At 39.1% G+C, this 17,873-nt stretch overlaps 1 protein-coding gene across 1 annotated transcript in view; it reads left to right on the top strand.

Annotated features, from left to right (window-relative positions):
• Positions 1-17,217, top strand: part of EEFSEC (eukaryotic elongation factor, selenocysteine-tRNA specific) — a 119,425-nt gene extending 102,208 nt beyond the window's left edge. Inside the window, exon 7 of the mRNA XM_071755964.1 lies at positions 16,232-17,217. Coding sequence (XP_071612065.1) covers positions 16,232-16,416 — 185 coding nt within the window. The 3' untranslated portion in view covers positions 16,417-17,217. The remainder of the gene's footprint in view (positions 1-16,231) is intronic.
• Positions 17,218-17,873: the final 656 nt, after the last annotated feature.

The raw sequence follows: 17,873 nt of genomic DNA, 5'->3' as shown, positions 1-17,873 counted from the left end.
GCATGTGTGATGAAAAATGCCATAAATATGAAGATAAATTTCTGGCCTTTGTATTTATTAGTTAGGTGGACCTGTGGTAGGCACGTTAATGACCTTAATGAAATGTGTTGAATCTTTTCTAAGTAGCATTACAATTAACAAATTATTTCATTAATGAGTCCTTTGGAAATTATGCCCAAAAATTCCAGAAGCTTTGGCTTGGTGAGGCTGAACACTCATGCACTGCACATCACTGATGTATACTGGATAATATTTTGGTATTTTAAAATAGGCAGTATGTTCTGTGTGGAAAACCATATGCATAAACACCTACACTCTGTGCTTATTGTGGCTGCACATCTTCAGCTTGTGTGGTATGATGTACACACTCATGTGCACGCCCACATACTAAACCTTTGCAGGTCAAAAAGTGAGGATAAACTTTTGAACCCAGCTGCTTCCAAATTAAGTACACGTGCAGGGACCACCAGAGCTGGGGTTACCGTATTCCAGAAAAGTGCCGGACACTGACACCCACATATTGTACTGCAGGAGATTTCTTGTTCTTCCTTTAGAGCCTGAAGGACAATGCCTTGAAAACACACGGTCCTCTTTGCCCTTTCCTTGTCACCAGAAAGGACAGGCAGCAGTTTGGTGACTTCTCCCTTCGTTATGGAAATGGGACTGATACAGTAATCAGGATGCTACATATGGAGCTTTTTAAATTACTGTTCTTCAGTCTTTTGTTAGCCCTCATTATTCCTGAAGATTTTTTTCAAGTCATAAAAATTACATTTTTAATATGCGGAATTAAAAAAAAGGCAATATGAAGAATACATTTTTGTCAATAAGCTTTTACCTTTTAAACCAGTTATCTTAGTTTCTGCTCTAGGTATTTTAATTGAAGATTAACTATTGTTAAAGAGTATACAAATTTAGGTAGTGTATATTTGGAGTAGTAAAATAGGACTGAAAAAAAGGTGGGAATAGAATGGCCTGTCCATTATAATTTTAGATTGCAGAGTACAAACTAACCTTCATTTGAAGTCAGCACAGCTGACCGAGAAGTTCTTCTAAAGCTAAGGCTTTTTTTTCCTCAATGAAATTCACTAAAAGTTTACTTTGGAGTTTCAAGTTGAGCTGGTCTCGTCTTCATGTCTGTTTTTTTCTGCTGGTCTTTTTAAAATAAGACATTGTCAAAGGCAAGGTGTGTAAATATGAAACAAAATCCTAAAAGTAATTACTATGTACTTGCTTCTTACTTATTGTGGAAATGATCGTGATGTGCTCATTGACTCTTCGCTCGGTACAGGGAATCAGACTGATTAATTCCTGTTTGCAAAGTGATCATTTTTCTTGCACCTAGAACAGAATTTGGATACCACACAGATTGTCTTAAGTGCATGCATTTTAGGCATAGAAGACACAGAGGCCGATTATTTTTTTGTTTGTTTGAGAGGGAGTTGAAGATGTTGCTTCATTGTTACCATCCACGTGTCTCTTTGGCAAGCTCCTGGTTTCCTTCCAAAGAGAGCTGTCATGAGGAACATTTCAAGACATGGGTTAAACCTATTTAGAAGGGAGTGCATCTGATAGATTTTGCAAAGACTCAGATTTTTCTTAGAGTTTTTACTAAATTTTAATAGTGTAAGTGTTAATCTAAACTTATGGCAGATCCATAGCCTTGATATATGTAAGTCAAATGCTTTTAAATGAATTTGCCCTTCATCAGGATACAGGATGAGCAGCAATACGCTGCTGCTTCCATTTTGGTCTTTTTAAGGCTGAAATAGGTTAATGAAGCAGGGGGTGGGGTTGGATATTATCCTGTTCTGACATGTGTTTCCTCATGAGTTACCTGAGATAGCTCTGTACTCTGCTGCTGGTCCTTAAAAGGAGAATTGCACTCCCCACCTTCTCTTCCTCCTGTGTCTGTGGGTGAGGAAGGAACCTGGCTAAGACAAGACCTGAGGCTTGACTCAGTGTGGTGCAATTGTCTCTCTGCTGCTGGCTTTGCACAGGCAAAGTAGTTTTTGGCTAGGGCTGTGCCTTTTATCCATGACGCTTTCTTAGTCCTTCCCTTGTGCTTGGGTCTTGGACTTGTGGTTTTTTACTTTTGTTTTTGTTTTCCTCCTCCATGTAAAAAAAGGAGGTTTTGAACCACAGATTTGCCATGATTCTGATGCAAAATGAGGAGCAGCTGTTGGAATTGTAAATGGCTTCTTGGTTGCCGTCACAGAACCTGCAGTTGATCAGCTCTGCCTTGAGCAATAAGTGGAGACCTCAGGACTGCTGAGGCTAAGTAGAGAGTAAGGGTGGAGGGAATTAAAACCCAGAGACAAGGTTCTAAATAGACAACACAGGCACAGATGGGTATGGGAAGGGACACTGTTTCCTTTTGTTGGATGTTGTCTTAGAGGCTGTGAAGTGCAAAGGTGACTGGAGCAGTATCATAGCGTGAGCAGTGGAAGCTAGGGAGAAAATGCAGAAGAGCTTTCATAGAAAATGTAATTCAGAGTATGAATTTCTCCTTCCCCCCATGAAAACTCAGTGGCATAAGATATTCCATGCTTTGGTAGGGTCACTCAAGTAATTTTGGTTGGTAGGCTTAATTATGTTCCTATGTTGTCTTTGAGTAAGTTAGGATATTATAAACATTGATATGTTAGTTCAAGGCAAATGTCTAACAGTTATTTGTCAAGAAAAATAAATCTTGAGGTGTAAGAACTCCTCCTTAAATGGACTGTACTAGAATCCAAGCTCAATGAAATCAAGTCATCACACAAGATGCTGCCTTTGTGGTTTTGGTAATGGGGTAATTTATTTTGAGCTTGTTTGTGTGTTTTGGCTGGTCTTATTACATCTTGTGTAATCTAAATTTTCTCTTCTTCAATGCTGCCTTTTACTGCACCCTATAGAACTTATTTGTGGGGGTGGGATTTTTTGCAATGCAAGTCAAATTGAGTTGGTGTATTGGAAATGTGCAGTAACTCTTCAACCCAGGTTATCAGTCTACAGAACTGAGTAGGCTGTTGTAACATTCTCAAAAACTTACCTGTTGTGAACCTCTCCCCTCTCACTGCCAGGTTCACACACAGATACCAAACAGTTTGGTGACGGTCAGGGCAATCTTACAAGCTAAGTGGTTGCTGTAATATGTTCTTTTCCAGCCAGCCACCTGGCAGCAGGACACCTGTTATTATTTGTATCTGAGCCTTGTGGATTGCCAACATCTTATTTCTAAACAATATGACCACCTGGAAATTTCAGCAAGGTGGAGATGGCTCCTTTTTGGGGATGGCTCAGGAAAACAGATCTTCTGCAGCCTTAAATATGAGCTGCTTCCCATGGACTTGGGCAATGGCTGTATCTGCATTTTCTGATACTTTACTTCACTAGGTTTTAGAACAGTCTGTGCCCCAGGAAGAGTGTAACGAGGGAGGAAACCCAGCCCTTGGGTATTTGCCTAAAAAAGTGGGGGTATTGCTGTGGCATGGATAAAGGCATTAAGTTCTGTGTCACTGTCTCTGTACCGTGTGCTGTCTCCATCAGTCTGACTTAGTATGCCTGCATCTCTATATAAACATATGATGGTTTCTCTGTGGTCAACTCTGTCAGTGTTGTGTGTTTGGAGCCCAAATATTTTAAACTAATGATTAGAAAATACTAACTTTGGATTAAGCAGTTTATATCTGGTCTTATGATTCCTGACAAAAAGAAAAAAGTTGAACTGGGAATTTTTGGTGTTGAGAGGGGGAATATAAATACGTTACATCTTTAAAAATAACACTTGTACTTGTTTGAAATTTGGGTTTGGAGGGTGTGCTGATGACTTCTGGTGGGTTTTTTTGAGATTAGTGATGTTGAAGCAGCTTACAGGAAGAGCTTTCATTCTGCAAATCTTTCTTCCCTTTCCCAGTTTCCGAAATCACTGGCTAATTAATTTCTGTAAGAACATTTTTTTTGAATAGTAGTATTTAAATAACACAAAAAAATCAGTTAAGGCTCAATGGGGCTCAACCCACATGTGCTGAATAGGGAAAAGCATAGTGTCTTAATTAAAAAAAATGCAGGGAATATAGCTATTTTTTTCACTGCTAGAGGATTTGTGGGTGACTAAGAAATGTATAGACAAGTTTTTTATTTTATAAATAAAAACCAGATACATGTCTTCATCCGTTGTGGGCTTGTTGACTCAATTTACTTGGAATTTTTCACCATTTAAAACAAATTAAAATTCATGAATCACTTCTGCTTAAAGGCACAAGTTTTCATAGATACAGCAGTGAACACTTCGAACTGGTTACATACATAAATGCTGTTTTGGACATTCAAATTTTGTGCTTGCTTATTTACAATAAGACACAGGTGAATGTTTTAACAGCTCAGATAGAGTGGGTATTACTGGTTATAAGATAATTGCTGTGCTCAGTAACTGTTTTAGCATTGCTTTGTCTCTCTGCCCTGCTTTCTGCAAAAGCAGCAATTAGTTTGTAGGACAGATGTGGAGGAGACATAATGCCATGGCAGAGGGTGATGACATGCAGCTTTATGCTTTGTGGAGTTGTTTCGTGCTGCCTTTGACACCATCTGCAGTTTTTGGTACTTGTTGAGAGAGGTTTTTTGCTGTAGTGAGCCAGATAAGCTCTTAAACTTAGGTTTTATGCTTCTGCACTTGTATGGTGTGACCCTGTTCAGGAGGGGGAGGTGTCATTTCATCCAGGGAGCATGTGCATTAGATTAAGATCAGCATTGTTTTACTCTATGGTAAATGCAGCATGTGAATTTTTAAAAATTGTTTTAATTATTGTGGCAAGTTGATTGTTGGTTCAGCTAAGTTGAGCTTTTTACAAGCATTTTGTGAATGTGGCAGGCTTTATCCCAATTTTAATTTGAGCTTTCCTTGAGTTCGCTTAAAATGTGAGTCAAGGAGGGTAAGCAAGCAGTCAGTGGATGCCAACAGAAAATAATATTCCAGTTGAAAATACGTATTTTTCTCTCAAATATGTTATTTCAGAGATACTTGAGCTGATTTGATGTTGTTCAGGATCCATTTAGGAAGCTGGTTTCTCCATTGCTGTGTAACACCCATGCCCCCAGTCACTGCAGCTCTGGGCACTGTGTTGGTGTTCTAAGAAGTGCCAACCCCTCCTTGCTTGTTTCTTCTCTGGAGTTTTCCTTGCAGAGGAAAAGGGGGAGTGAGGTGAGGTGTTTGTAGCTATACATGTGAACATGAATGTGTTGCTGAGAACTAAAGCAGTTCCATTGAAACATAAAATCAAGTTAAAAAAAAAAAGCCAAAAACGTAAAATAGTAGGCAAATTGGGATGCAAAGCAAGAATATGCTCTTTTGAATGTGCCTTGTTAAGACTGACTTGTACCATAACTGAAATTCACTGGAGGCTTTGTTCATTTTTTCAAGAAAAGACTTGGAAATCTCTCAGTGAATCACGGAGAGATTTTTGGAATCACTGAGTTTTGTTACAGGGGCCAGATAATTAGTCCTTGAAGTTTAACCAGGCAGAGGATCTTGTAACTATAACTGGAAAAAAATACAGTGCTGGCATAAACCAATTTGTCTGGTCTTGTCCCTTGGGTGGCCTCTTCTGGTTTGTTTGGTTTGTTTTTTTATTATGTGACCCTCACTTTTCTCATGCAGCCTTCCTCCTGATTGACTGAGATCTGCCTGTGAATGGGGTTTCAGTCTGGGGACCTCACCAGGGACATGTGCCCCATCAAGCTGCATCTGAGGGGTTTTGCCTTCTGTGTTGCTGTGTTCCCCAGGTTCAGTGTGTGCTGCTGATCTTGGCAGCCTGTGAAAGACATTGGGAGGGAAATGCACTGTGGAACCCTGAACCTGAAAAGCTGTTTTAGGCAAATGAATATGATTGAAGGAGGACAAACCTGCAAACATTTGAATTTTTCTTGGTAAAACAAAATTACAAAAATTTCTAGAGTCTTTTTCCTGTGGAAAGCCATAGAGAAGGAATTTGTAGGTTATTAGACTAAAAACTTCATAGTAACTCAACACTTTCATACTGTTTCTTCTCCGTCTCTCACAACATTGTATTTCCCTTGTAATAATTAGTTTGAACTTCCTTCTATTTCTGTGGATCAAGTAATTTTCATACAACTTCAGGATTTTTTATGCTTTAAATCTTTCTTCTAAATAATGTTTTTTTTTTAATAACAAAAAGCTATGAATACATTATAATTTCAATTTTCATGGTGTGTGAAAGATTTCTGCACTAGGTCTTTGTTTTTGAAGAATTCATCACCCTAGTTAAGAAGCTTAATATAAATTAAAGAAGGTATTAAGGAACATTAAGACATCAAAATCATTCTTTTCCTTTCGATTGCTCCAAATGCAAACAAGTTGAATAAAATGCAATCAAAGGGCCTGTTTGGAGAACATTGAGTGGCTTTACAGCTGTGCTGTAGAGAACCTCTGGTAAGAGCATAATTCAAATAAAAAGGCCTTTCTTTCCTTCTCCTAATTCCCTTTGTTGTGGTGACAACAGAGTACAAGCCCGATAAAAATTTAATCACCTTATCTTTTTAAAGCAAATTGCATATTTGTTTACACACAATATACATAACATAAAAAAGAAAAAGCTGCTATCCAATCCCCCTCCCCCTTCTAATCGCATTAAAGGCCCTTGCCTAGAAGTTGGTTGGGTTTTTTTAAAATATTTTATTCTTTTATTCTCAAGTCCCATTGTTCAGGACTGCTTTATAAAGGCAGCCCAGAGGAAGATGAGTATCACTGAACTTAAACTCTGGACCAGTGCTGAGCAGCAGATCCTGGGATACATCAGGGGAGTTGGTCCAGCTTAACTGGCTCCTGGGTGACGACTCCACATCAAGAGTTGCAGGCAAGAGGGGAGTATTTCAGCCAGGCCTGTGGATGTGGCAGTGTGACTTGAAGCTGCTTTCTTATGAGTTGGCTTTGATTCTGTGTCAGAACTGGGAACCTGAACTGTTTCAGCATTTATGCATTTCTGAAAGGCTGCTGGAGGAGAGGTTGTGTATTGGTACTGGTTTTGTCGTTGCCTTTTCACTAGGCTGATGAAATCTTAGTCCCTTGTGTTGAATTCCAAATGTGTTTTCAGGTGTTTCTGTTCACTTTAGTGCACAGAGCAAGAGCTTTATTGGTTTGGTGTATTTACTATTTTATAAGTACCAGGATACTTGTGGAAACTCAATAAAAAGTTTTTTCTGGCCCATTGCTGAGTGGCTCTGGGCTGGGAACTCCCTCACTGTATATAAATGTAGCCCCAACACGATATTCTGGTGGTTTTGAAATTATGAAAGCTCATATGCTTAGTGGTTCCTTGGATCAATTTCTATAAACTTAGTTGTAATCTTTGGGATGCTTTCAGGGATTTTTGTTCCTCTTGATTTGAGGATTTAACCTTCAAGGACCACCTTGACAGTAAAACTTGGCCAAGTGCATCCTGTATAACAGTTGTTACAGGCTCTCCCAAATTTTACTCGTTATATTTATATCTATCTGCTGCTTCCCTTTGCTCCGTTTCTGCAAGAGTACTACTTAGAGGTCCAGCAACAATAATTGTGCTTTTTAGACACTGTTCTGACTTTGACTCTTTTGAATGGTTTTGGATATTTCACACTGACCTGTATGTAGGTTTTTTATTGTTGAATTGTAACAAGGGGCCATCTACATTCCCAAGCTTCCAACTACTTTGCATATATTTGTATTACTAAATTGGTGTCCTTGTTAGTTCCTTTTTTTGTTTGTTTGTTTTCATGGTTGCTCCTGTTGTGTGCTGGGCATTTTGCATGCACTCAGTTTTTGCTTCAGGGAGCTTGTAGAACATGTAGACTATGAGCACAGCATCAATAGGTTAAGCATAACCAGCTCTATCTTTGCATTTCTCTTCCCACAGAGTTGCCTCTTCCTGCTGGTATCCTGGGAAAATGAGCATAGTGCTTAGGCATGATCTCAGTGACTGCATGAACCTTGAGTGGCCATCAAGTGAAAGCAGAGTTTTACAAGTAATTGCTAATATGATGTATCAGTTGGCATATTTGCACCCTTGCTGTTGTACTGAAAGCTCATATATAGCTCATGCAGAAATTAATTTGAAAATCCTTTCATTTAAGCTAATGGGATAGTGTTGGATTTCAAGACAAAAGGATTACCTTAGTGGTTTTCTTGCATCTCTGCAAGTTGATCCATTGTACTGTGTATAGACTTAATTTATTTAGCCTAGACCTAGGAATCCTGGTGCACTGTTTTTTCATGTATTAAAGCTGGTGACTGGATACAGGATACAACTGTGTAGAGCATAAAAGTCATAGTTATGTTCTGGGAGAGCAAATAATAAAGTAGTCATCTTTAGGAGAGCTGCCTTAGTCATAGCCCTAGCAGATTACAGTGAGCAAATGGTTGTGGCACTCACTGTAACAGCAGCTGGAATATATGTTAGCCTGGAAAACAAGGTCAGGTTTGTACTTTCAACCTACTCACACTGCAGTATGGCCTGCTAGGCAAGAACTGAAAATCTCGAGTGTGTCAATTCATGTCAGAGCTGTTTTTGGAGCTGAAGTGCATATTGGGTTTTAGGGTGTGTTTTGGAAAATCCTCTGCGGGAACTGGAAACAGCCCTCTGAAGTATGTGTGGGTTTGTGTAGGCTGCTTAAATAATGAGATGGTTGTAGATCTGTGGTATACGTGGTTAGGATTTGTCGATGCAGAAAGTCTCTCCTGTTACATGGCCTCAGATGCCAGTGGTCCATTTGCCATCATGATCTGGTGTTCAGTTATAACATCTTATTCTTGCCATATAAAGTTAAACTGTGGGTCTAATATGTGAATTGAGGAAACGGGATAACATCCTGATCATCTTGATAGAAGTTGAGAAGTATAAAACTGAATATATAGAATTCTCAATGCAGTGGGGTATGCTGAGTGTCTTCTGTATAGGTGACAAGTTTAGAGGAAAGAGGAAAAAAGTTTAGAAAAAAAGAGGAAGGCATGGACAGGGCATATACTGGGAAGTATTGCATCGATGCCCACTCAGCAGCCAATAGTTATGGGGTGTCCTGGAGTCTGTGCTCCATGTGGCAATATGAACAATATCAGACTGCAAATCAAGACGCTGACTTCATGCAGAGGGTATGGCAGACTAATTAAAGAAAAAAAATGTGTACCAATTGAGTGTATAAAACTCTTCCTGACCTTGAGAAAACTCCCAGAGAGCTGTGGGAAACTCCAATCTGTCCCCTCTGAACTTTTTTGTGTTGTTGTTTAAATATAGTAACTGCTTTTTTAATTAAAAAGAAAAATTAGATGGCATTTCAAATTGTGTCCATGGTGCCTTGGGGACCTATTACAGTACAAATTACCCTATACTATTTAGTAAGGTCTTGTTTACTATTGTGTGAAACGAGGGTTACCAGTGTAAGGATGTAGGACAAGAAGGGCCCTTCTTTAAAGTCTGGCTCTGCACATGAAAGTGACGCCAGCAATTGGAAGCAATTTGTGGAATTGTTTGATTATATTAATTATGGCACCAGCAAACAGTGCTTGGGAAACAGTTTTGTTTTCTTGCATTCTTTCTTGATTGCTTGCAGCAAAAGCCAAGATACAAAATGTGCCTTTAAGGACTGCCGGAGAGAGCTGTTCAAGCCATTGTGTAGAATTGGCACTGAGCTTGAAAGGGTTGTGTCCAGCTTGATGTGAGAGTTTTCCAAATACAGCTTTGACCTGAACTTCACCTAGGTCAGCCTCTTCAATTAAAACCACTTCTGTCTTTCTCATCAAGGAAGAATAGCTCTTTCCCTGCTAAGTATGAGCCCATGATGAAATTGGTGTTGTTTCAAGTAGTACCGCCTCTTATAATAATGTATTTCAGTCCAAAAGCCTGAATAAACTTAAATTGATAAACAAGGCTCATTGCAGCTCACCGCTGAACATGCAGCTGTGGCATGGGGCAGCTGTTTCCCAGTTTATGGGAAAACGTTTTCATAGTAAAGGATTTACAAACAGACTCTGCCACGCACAGGCTGCAGGAATGACTCTGCTGGTATAAGGTGGCAGTCACAACAGTGACGTGGGGCAGGGTGCTTCTGCTCAAAGTGCCTCTGAGACGTTTCCTATGGTTTTGGTTTTGGTTTGTTTGTTTGGGTTTTTTTTGTCCTCAATGGGTTATGGATATTTTGTGTAGATCCCAAGTACCATACCAAGGCATTAGTGTAATTCTCTCTTGGAAGGAAGAGGTCTGCTTTCCAGCCTCCTTGGAGACTGATTGCTCTTCCTGGCTGTAGTCTATTAATATTCACAAGCTAGACAAGGTGATAACAGCAGACCTTATGCCAGACTGAAAGGAAAAAATGTATCTACTCTGGAGTTTGAAACTCGAGAAGAATCTTTAAGAGAGCTGACAAGAGATGTGGGGAAAGGTGGTGTGAATTCAAAATAGAATGTAAAATTCATTGCCTTATCTGTGAAAGTAATTGAAGCTCAAATTCTGAGCTCCTGAGAGCAGCAAGGAAAGGAGTATCCCTTGTTTCTTGAGTGAATCTCTGGCCAGCTTGAAATTGTCTAGGTAATCATCTTATACTTGTTATCATGGTGGTGAATATCTAGGAGCAAAGTAGATTGACTCCTGGAGGAGCACTGTGCTTGAATCTTTTGGCTAGGAAGGTTGGGAGGTGTTCACATACTGGCCTGCCTGTCAGGTGGAGAATTCCTACACCCGGTCCTGTGCTATAGTTAGCTCAGGACATGATTTTCATCCCTGCTTTTTCTGAAGCACCAGATATTAATGACAGACAGATGGGATGCCAAATTAGATAGGGCTGGCAGTCTCTAGATGACAAGTCATCCAGTCTACTGTGTGGTGTGACAGATCTGATGTTCCTGTCATTGTTTATAGGAAGAGTAACATGACATTTTTGGTCTTGGAAAGCTTCTTAGGTATTTTTTTCCTGACTAGTTCAAGGTGGGTTTTGTGTTTCTGATTTTTTGGTGTGGGGTTCTTTTGGGTTTGGTTTTTTTTTTTTTCTGAGTATGGGTTTTTTTGTTGTGTTGTTTGTGGTGTGTGTTTTTTTTTTTTTTTTTTCCCTGTGAAAACCACCTGTTACAAATAATCCATTGTGAGTGAGGATTATCCCCAACCCTTTGCCTCTTTCAACTTTTGCTCTTTTTGCCATCACTCAAGAAGAAAGAAAAATGTCTCCCTGTCATACTAAACTGTTATATTTGCCTCTGATAAAAGTTAATTCCAGCATCAAGTGCGCTGTGCTAACTTGTTCTCTGATGTTCAGTCCATTTTTAACATTTGAATGTTGACAGGGAACAAGAAATTGCAGGTGGCTGAGTCTTCTACCTGCAGTGTTCAAAGGAAGCACACAGGATATTTTGTTTACAGATGGGAGAAAGTTTCCCAGTGAATCTCTGCTCATAAACTCCTGAATGGAATGGCAGTTTTGGAGATATCAGCAGGTCAAGAGTGGTTTCTTAATATTGAGTGCAAAAAGGAGCATTTTCTATTTTGGCAAGAGCTGAAATGTAGCCTCAGCGTGTTTTTTCCTAACAGTCATAAGAATCCTGAGCGAATGCTTTCCTAGCAAACCATGGCAAGTACCACTGCAGGCAGCTGGTGTAATGTTTGCTCATTTCTCTATTGATAGGATGAACTTCTAGTTTTGGCCTGAAAGCCAAGTTCTGATGAATCAGACAATCTGAAGTCTTTCAATGTTGTTTTCTTTTTTCCTCTGTTATGATTTTCAGTGTCATAAGAAAACATGCAAATGCATGCAAATAACTTTATGTTTGTCAGTGCTAGCTGGTGTAGTTAGCAGTTGGATCTTTTTACAAACTGTGCATGTGAGAAGGGAGTTGTTGTGGCTCAGTAAAATAGATTGTTCTCTTTGGCTGTGCTGGAGAGCCTGCCTTACACCTATATTATTACACCTGTTTTCAATGTGTGTTTATCAGTTGCTTAAAAAGTACTCCTATCTCTGGCTGGGCTACAAGGAGATACTGTATTATCTTGCTTCTCATCTACAGTGTGTCTAGCATTCAGCCTTTAAAATCTTCCATTCAAACAAAATGTTTCATTAGCTTTGAAGGAGACAGGACTATTCCTAAATATTGAAGAGATCTGTGGAAATAAAAATGTGGAGATTGAAAATCCGAGAAATAAATCTGGAGTGGTATAAAGCTCCTGAAGGGTGGAATAGCAAGTGGAATTGGGAGTCAAGGAAGGAGGAGAGCAGGGAGACCACCCCTGGAGAACTTTTGAAGGAGCAGATGAACAGAAGACTAATAAAGACAGCAGATGACAGAGGATGCTGATAAGGAATTACAATAATAAGTGAAGGAGGGTGTGAAATGGGGAAGTAACGTAAAAACGTTATAAATGGGTCAGTTTGGATTAGGTCCTCGTGACTATGCTGAGACAAAGGATATAATCTTAAGCGTCTGTATTCTTATTTGTTAATTATTAAGAGTAGCTGAAACTAAAGGAACAAAGTGGATTAAGCTTTTTTTCAACTGATTTTATATCAAACCTGGGTTAGTTTGTGCTGCAAGTACATTTTACGTAAGACCTGATTGGGCACTTCTTGTTACAGATGTGGTTGCGATGGGTGGGAATGTATTTGCTAAGCTTTCAGGTATCTAGTGTGCCTCTGAGGACTGTCCATTAATAATGTTAATATATAGATATTTCTCACTGTTGTATGCAAGGCATTTCTTAGAACTTTGAAGCTGAAGTCTTTTTTTAACACACAGACCTTTTCAATTTAATCCATTAGCAACTTGGCAAAATAAAGTAATTGTCCAACAGAGGAAGAAAAAAAAATCTATTAACATTTGCTACAAATCCGAGTAGTACAGGCAGCACTTAATTAATGGAACAGATTTCTCACTATGTATTCAGGCTAACATAGCTATTGTTCAGGAGAGATTAGACCCTTAATGTAAGTAAGTTAAACTAGACCTCCATCTAAAAATATCCGTCATTTCAGCTATTAAAGGTCTGATGTCTTCTTTGGTGACAGATATATTTCCCTTCATTTCCTTGGTTTTGTAAAATGTAAAGTATGCATTGTGTGTAACGCGAGAAATCCGCAGAGGTAGATGAAACCCCGATTGTGCCTCCCCGCCTGTCTCTCCCTGCCTGCTCCTTTGTGCTGCTCCATATCACTGAGCCTCTTCAGCCCTTAGACCTCCTGGCACCAGAGTAGAAAAACAGAAAATGCCATTTGTTAGGGTATGATGCCAGCCACCTAATCTGTTTGCAGAATGAGGGCCGTGGGATCTGATTAGGTAATTTAGATACCTTGTGAGTTTATAATACCTGAGCTGCCTTTGGCTGTCAGCCCGTCATTTCGTTGTGTGGAACTGCCACTTCTTCCATTTCTTCTGTAGGCTTCTTACCCATAAATACTGTATTGGAGTCCAAATAGGTGCTAAGGAGGTGAAGTATAGGTGAGGTATATCTTTCTTTCTGCATATGTGGAAGCTACCGATAGGGTGGAGGAGGTGAGGTTCCTCATTTTGAATATGTTTTCCCCAGTACAGTTCCACGTGCAGCGTATGCTTTTTTTCTTGAAAATTAAAATTTTCGAACGTTATTTGTTTCAGGTGTGCAGGGCAGACTCACTGATGCCCCTGGCAGGTTTTGAATCTGGTTTTATCTGAAGGGGTGGTCTCATCCTCACAGCTGGGAACTCCCCCACTTGCTGCCCCAGCTGAGTTTTTCCCCAGGGCGAGGGGCTGACCTGCCAGGGGCATCACCAAGGTTCTTGGTAGCAGCCTTGGTGCTTTGCTTCACACACCCACAGAGGAAAATTTTGGCTCCACTTTTAATGCCACGTCTCCTCCCTTCCTCTCTCCTTTCCGCCAATTAGCATTTTTTGGAAATTAGTCTTGCGAAGCCTACTAACATAAATAGAAGTGTTTTAGGATTTGTTTGCTTTAATTAATTTAAAGTGTGTCTTTCTGAGAGGATTTAGTTAAACATCTTTCTTAAACAGTAATGTGCCAGTAACAGCAACGTTAGTAAGTGATAAGACCCAGAAAGGGAAACCAACTAGGAAGCAAAATGAAATGTTTCTTTGCCCAAAAAATAAATTGTCTTCCCAGGAAAGTGGAGGAAACCCTGTTCAGGGACACTTACAGTTGGGTTGGTCAAAACAGTAGAAAACACGATGTGAAATAAATCCTGCAAAAGTAGGGAGCAGGACTTCATAAGATTGTTTTTTACAGTTTTTATTTTGTTTTCCTCTTTTTTTTGACTGTTTGTATTTTTTCCTTAGTAGCACCCAATATGTTCTTATAGCTTTACAAATAGGAAATAAGTTGGTTTTCATTTAATGATAAAGTATTTTTTAGTAAAGATGGAGTGATTGTATCAGTGATATTAATGGTATTTATATGAAAGCATACAATTAGGAAATCAGAATAGCTGCATATAACATGACTACACAGTGTAATAAAACCATATAACAATATGCAGTTGGCCCACACCATATTATCTGGTTTGTTTAACTGAGCCTTACACATGTAAAAGCAGTCAGTATCAAACTTCTCAGCCATCAAGGATAAAGAGGCTCGATTATTCTCAATTGTTTCCACAGTGAAATAATATTTTTTTATTTTAATTCTGCCATCTGAAAAGAGAAAACAGCTGCTGCCTTGACTGTGAAGTATAGGATCTTGCAGAACCATGCAATGTTGATTCTGCTTGATGCTGCACTTATGGAGTCTTGGTGTAAAATGGAGTTTGTGTTGTTATATACACAATGTGTTGCTTTTCTCCTCTCTTGTGCCTTGCTTTTAAAAAAAACATTTATTGGGGTTTTTTTCTTAAAAAAAAAAAAAAAAAGAAAAAAGCAAGACCCCTCTTTCTCCAAAACTCTCCCCCTGGCTTTGCTGCAGGGTTTAGTGCTGTTGTACACCCCCTGGTTATGAAATGGTAAATTGGCCCTTTCCTGGATTTGCTTCAACACATCCTCATGTCCTCCCTTCCCTTTGCTCTGTGGAGGGGATGCTGAAGGAACAGTTTGCTCCCTGACACAGCAAGATGAGAAGGTGGGCTCTGAAGGTGGGCTCTGGTGCTGTGTCCTCCTGCAATCAGCTGGAAGTGCCTCTGGATGTGTCTGTGCTGCAGCAAATCACCTCTGCTTGTAGACCTCCTGTCTCCAGTAAATCATAAGCATCTCAGTCTTTTTGTCAGGCTGTGATGTGAGAATCCACATCTGAATTTCAATATGAGGGGAGAGAAGCTGATTAAGTGTTTGAGATAAGGTTATGTGACACCACAGGTTAAAAATACCTGAACTGAATTTGGCCAAATGCCTGAGAACCACATTGCAGCATTTTCGGGTGGCTTCTGAGGAGTTTGCTGTCTTCAGCTTTAAGAAAGCAATTCTTCAGGAGTGGTCTTTTAGTAGCTGCATCTCGCTTGTTTTACAGTGTTTCTTTGGACTTCACTATCTTGCATTTTATATCTAAAATGTCACCAATGTGTCAAGTTAAAAGGAAATACAAAAGTGTAATAAACCCCAGCCATTTAGGAAGGAAAGAACAAATATTTTTGTTTGGCACAAATGTGTAGAGAAAGTCTTAAGTTAGATCCCCAGAATCCTACACAGGTTAATTCTACTTTCCCTAAAACTAAGAGTTTAAACCCTTAACAAATTCTGTGCTTTAGCCAAAACAAAACAACCAACGAAATATCTCCAAACGCAAAACTGCAAAATTTGTTAAAACCTAAGTAATGTGCTTCTGGCAGGTCTAGTCTAAAGACATTCAAGAACCTTCTGACTTTTTGGACTCAACAACTAGCAAAACACTCTAAAAAGTTATATAGTTTTTCATTCATGAGATATATTTTTACTGACATTCATAGTGATGAGAAGAAATTTTGGGAGATATGTATAAATAATAGGAAAGGTCAGCAGAGTTAGAGGTTGGTCTGACATGTTTCAATTTTTGCTCTCTATTTAACACTTTAAAAATGAAGAAGGTACAGTGAGGATATGGCACTGGATTTGGGGAATCACTTTGGTGTGAACTGTGAAGGCTTCTCTTACTTTTCCATGTGAGTTACCATATTCTGGAAGCGTGGTGTAGAAATGTGATTTTTCTAATGCATCTGATTTGTTTTATTTTCTTTGGTGATTTCAGCAGTAAACTTGCGTGTTCATTTTTTCCAGTTATACTGAAATGTGATGTTGAGGGTGTTTGTCATGCATGTTCTTATTTTTACAGATGGGCTGAAGCCAGATACCAAGATGCTTCTTACTGCTGCTTCCAAGAAGAAATCTAAGGCAGGGAAGGGGGATACAACCAAAGAGGATGAAAGCAACAAGAATGATTCAGCCCAGCCTGTGACCATCTCCCTTGTGTTTAAAAGATATGTCTTTGACACACAGAAGAAAATGATTCAGTCCTGAGAAAGCAAGAGAGGCCTTTGTACCTGAAAAAAATAGGCTCTGAAAGGAATTCAGGTGGAATATATTTCTTTTCTGAGCACATTAGACCTGTTCCTTCCTCACAGACAGAGGCTGGAAGCAACTGATGACTAAATTTCCCCTTCCAGAGTCTCTACAATTTGATTTTGTTCTATTAATATCTGCTTATTTGGTCATCTTTGTCATGTGAATTGCCTGCCAGAGAATGTCACCTGCCAGAAGAGCACATTTGGGTGTGCATTCTAATAGCAATGTTTTGCTGGAGTATTGTTTTGATGTTTCTCTTGAATTAAAAGTTTGCCACCAGTATTAATCTAAATTTAGTCAAGATGTGCATTTCATGTGACCCACAAAATGAAGCTGATTAGTCTAGGTTTACTTCCCCAAGCAAAACAGGGGACAGAAAGCATACGATGTAATAGGTGAAACCTAAAATGGATGTTTCACATTCCTTCAGCTGCAACTATGTAAGATGCTATCTGAGAGATGGTATGGATCTTTTTTATAAATCTGATTTATATCCAGAAATGTTTTTCATATTAAACATAATGATGTGTGTAACTGAGAGTCTTAATTGTTCTGTTTGCTGTTCTGGAGATTCAGAACCTATCTTCAGTGACATTATATAAAGCCTTTCTGAATTTCCTGCCTGTCCTGCAGTGAATCCTACGCCAGAATTGTTTTCTTTTTTGTAACCAAAATGTCTTGTGTGTGTGAAAGAAAAAGTTGCCCCTGGAAATAGTCGAGGGCTTTATTTCATTAAAATAATGATAGAAGATTGCACTATAAGCCTTGTAAAATGAATATCTCCAAGATGCTTTAGAAACCATTAGTTGTATAATAGGGGTTTCATGGCTACTTTAGTTCTTCTCAGTTTCATGTCCTAGGCTCATAAACAGGAGGGTACTGGTAATATCCCTCTTTTTATGTACAAAGTGTATGACACCGTAACATGAAAAGTAACAATAATTCCACAGGTACAAAAGCTGCAATCTGGAACAGAAACTGGACTTGGGCTTGGTAGCATAGAAAATGTTAGCTCCTGCCTTTCCAACAAAAAGAGTACTTCTGCTTGTTAATTTAAATAGCAGCCTGTGACCCATTCACTGAAACCAGACATAGAAAATACCTACGTGTATAATGTAAATGCATTACTTGCACATGGAATTAAATAACTAATAGATTGCAATACTAATTCTTAATAATCATACATTATTAATATCACTTAGTGTTATTAATCAAATGTCCATTGGTGGATGTGTTCGTCATGATAACATGGTCCTGGTTTTTTAAGCCTTTTTCTTTTTTTAATTTATTTTTTTCCTTTTAATTTCCAGGTGACTAAATATCAGCTATTGAGAGAATATTTACAGCTGGACAGTCAGGAGGCAGGGCAAGTCTGGTGTCTAAAATAGGTTGGTGGAGCCCCTTTAAATCAG

This window comes from Heliangelus exortis, chromosome 12, assembly GCF_036169615.1.
Source record: "Heliangelus exortis chromosome 12, bHelExo1.hap1, whole genome shotgun sequence".
Lineage (NCBI taxonomy): Eukaryota > Metazoa > Chordata > Aves > Apodiformes > Trochilidae > Heliangelus > Heliangelus exortis.
The sequence above is the reverse complement of the archived record's forward strand: the minus strand, read 5'-3'. Positions and strand labels throughout refer to the sequence as shown.